Source organism: Choloepus didactylus (assembly GCF_015220235.1).
Source record: "Choloepus didactylus isolate mChoDid1 chromosome 11 unlocalized genomic scaffold, mChoDid1.pri SUPER_11_unloc4, whole genome shotgun sequence".
NCBI classification, from domain to species: Eukaryota; Metazoa; Chordata; class Mammalia; order Pilosa; family Megalonychidae; genus Choloepus; species Choloepus didactylus.
The window spans coordinates 1,586,352-1,587,904 of record NW_023637581.1 but is presented as its reverse complement, the minus strand read 5'-3'; the positions used below and the strand labels follow the sequence as shown (position 1 = coordinate 1,587,904).

General features: G+C 37.6%; 1 protein-coding gene across 1 annotated transcript; it reads right to left on the bottom strand.

Moving 5' to 3' along the window:
* Positions 1–288: 288 nt before the first annotated feature.
* Positions 289–1,212, bottom strand: LOC119524688 (olfactory receptor 5A2-like; the record flags this gene model as incomplete). Its single annotated transcript, XM_037823367.1, has 1 exon — positions 289–1,212. A coding segment is annotated over one exon (924 nt), but the record flags the coding sequence as incomplete, so codon positions are not given.
* Positions 1,213–1,553: the final 341 nt, after the last annotated feature.

Below are 1,553 nucleotides of genomic sequence, written 5' to 3'. Positions count from 1 at the left end.
ATTCACAAAAGACATTAAATTAGATTGTTTTCTGATTGCCATTGTCTTTTACTGTGTGTTATTTCTTTTTCTGTCTTTTTGACATTTCACTATAACATCATTAAACAAAATAAGTATAGAATAACTATGTAAATACAATTCAAATGGAAACCTAAAGTTCAGAGAGATGTGCATATTAAATGGTATCAATTTCATAATATAATTTTATGGTACTTACTGTTTGCAAATATAGTTTGGAAATTCACTCTAAATTGTTCATTTTAGCTATCTCTCAGACACCTGCATGTCTCAAGGTAAGAGCAATCTCTTTTGTGCAAGTGCTTTTCTGAAAGCTTTCTTCACATCTTTGTTTCTCAAGGTGTAGACGAGAGGGTTTACCAAAGGGGTGATCACACAGTAAAACACTGACACCACTTTTGCGATGGTGAAATTGTACTTTGCTGGAGGACGGACATAGGCAAAGATGATGGTACCATAATAGATGGTGACCACAGTGAGGTGGGAGGCACAGGTGGAGAAGGTTTTCTTCCAAGCCTCCCGGGAAGACATTCTTACTATTGTAACCACAATTTGGCCATAGGAGGACATAGTAAGTAGGAAAGAACTTAGGATCACAACAGAGCTGCATGTGTAGCTCAAGGCCTCCACTAAGAATGTGTCTGAGCAGGAGAGTTTGTAAATAGGGTCTGAGTCACAAAAGAAATGATTGATCTGCTGGGGGCCACAGAAGTTGAGGTGAGAGATAAGTATAGTAGATAGAACAGGGGCAGTGAAACCTCCAATCCAAGATCCAGCTGATAACTGTAGGCAAATCTGAGCACTCATGAGCAATGAGTAATGTAGAGGGCTACATATAGCCAGGTACCTGTCATAGGCCATCACTGCTAGCAGAATACACTCAGTAGCCCCCATGGAGAAAAAGAAGTAGTACTGGGTTATACAACCTGAAACAGAGATGGTGACAACCTGTGAGATGCAGGCAGTCAACAGTTTAGGAACTGTAGTTGTGGCGTTCCAGATTTCTAAGAAAGAAAGATTTCCTAAGAAAATGTACATAGGTGTCTGGAGTGTGGAATCCATGAGGACAATGTAAATGATGAATGCATTTCCTGTGATGGAGAGTAGGTACACAATGAGAAACATCACAAATAACATGAGCTGCAGTTGGGGAATGCCAGAAAATCCAAGAAAAATGAACTCCCTCACTGTTGTTTGGTTTATTTATCCATATTTCATTTTTTCTTATCTGGAATGAATCAATAAAGCCCAGAAATGTGATAGATGAGCAAGATGCATGAATTGGATAATCTCATATTCATTTACTAAAGACAATAATGGATCCCTAATAATAATAGGATAAAAAATTGGCATCATTCTAAACCTGAATTATGTCACTGGATTTTCAATAAAAACATTTCCAAGGGAAATATTTCAAAAATCTACATTATATAAATGAAGAAACTGAGGGAATAAGTAGCTTTCTCATAGTTACAGCATAATTTTGAAACCTGCAGGTTGGTGTAAAAGACCACAACCCACCCTAATACAGGTAA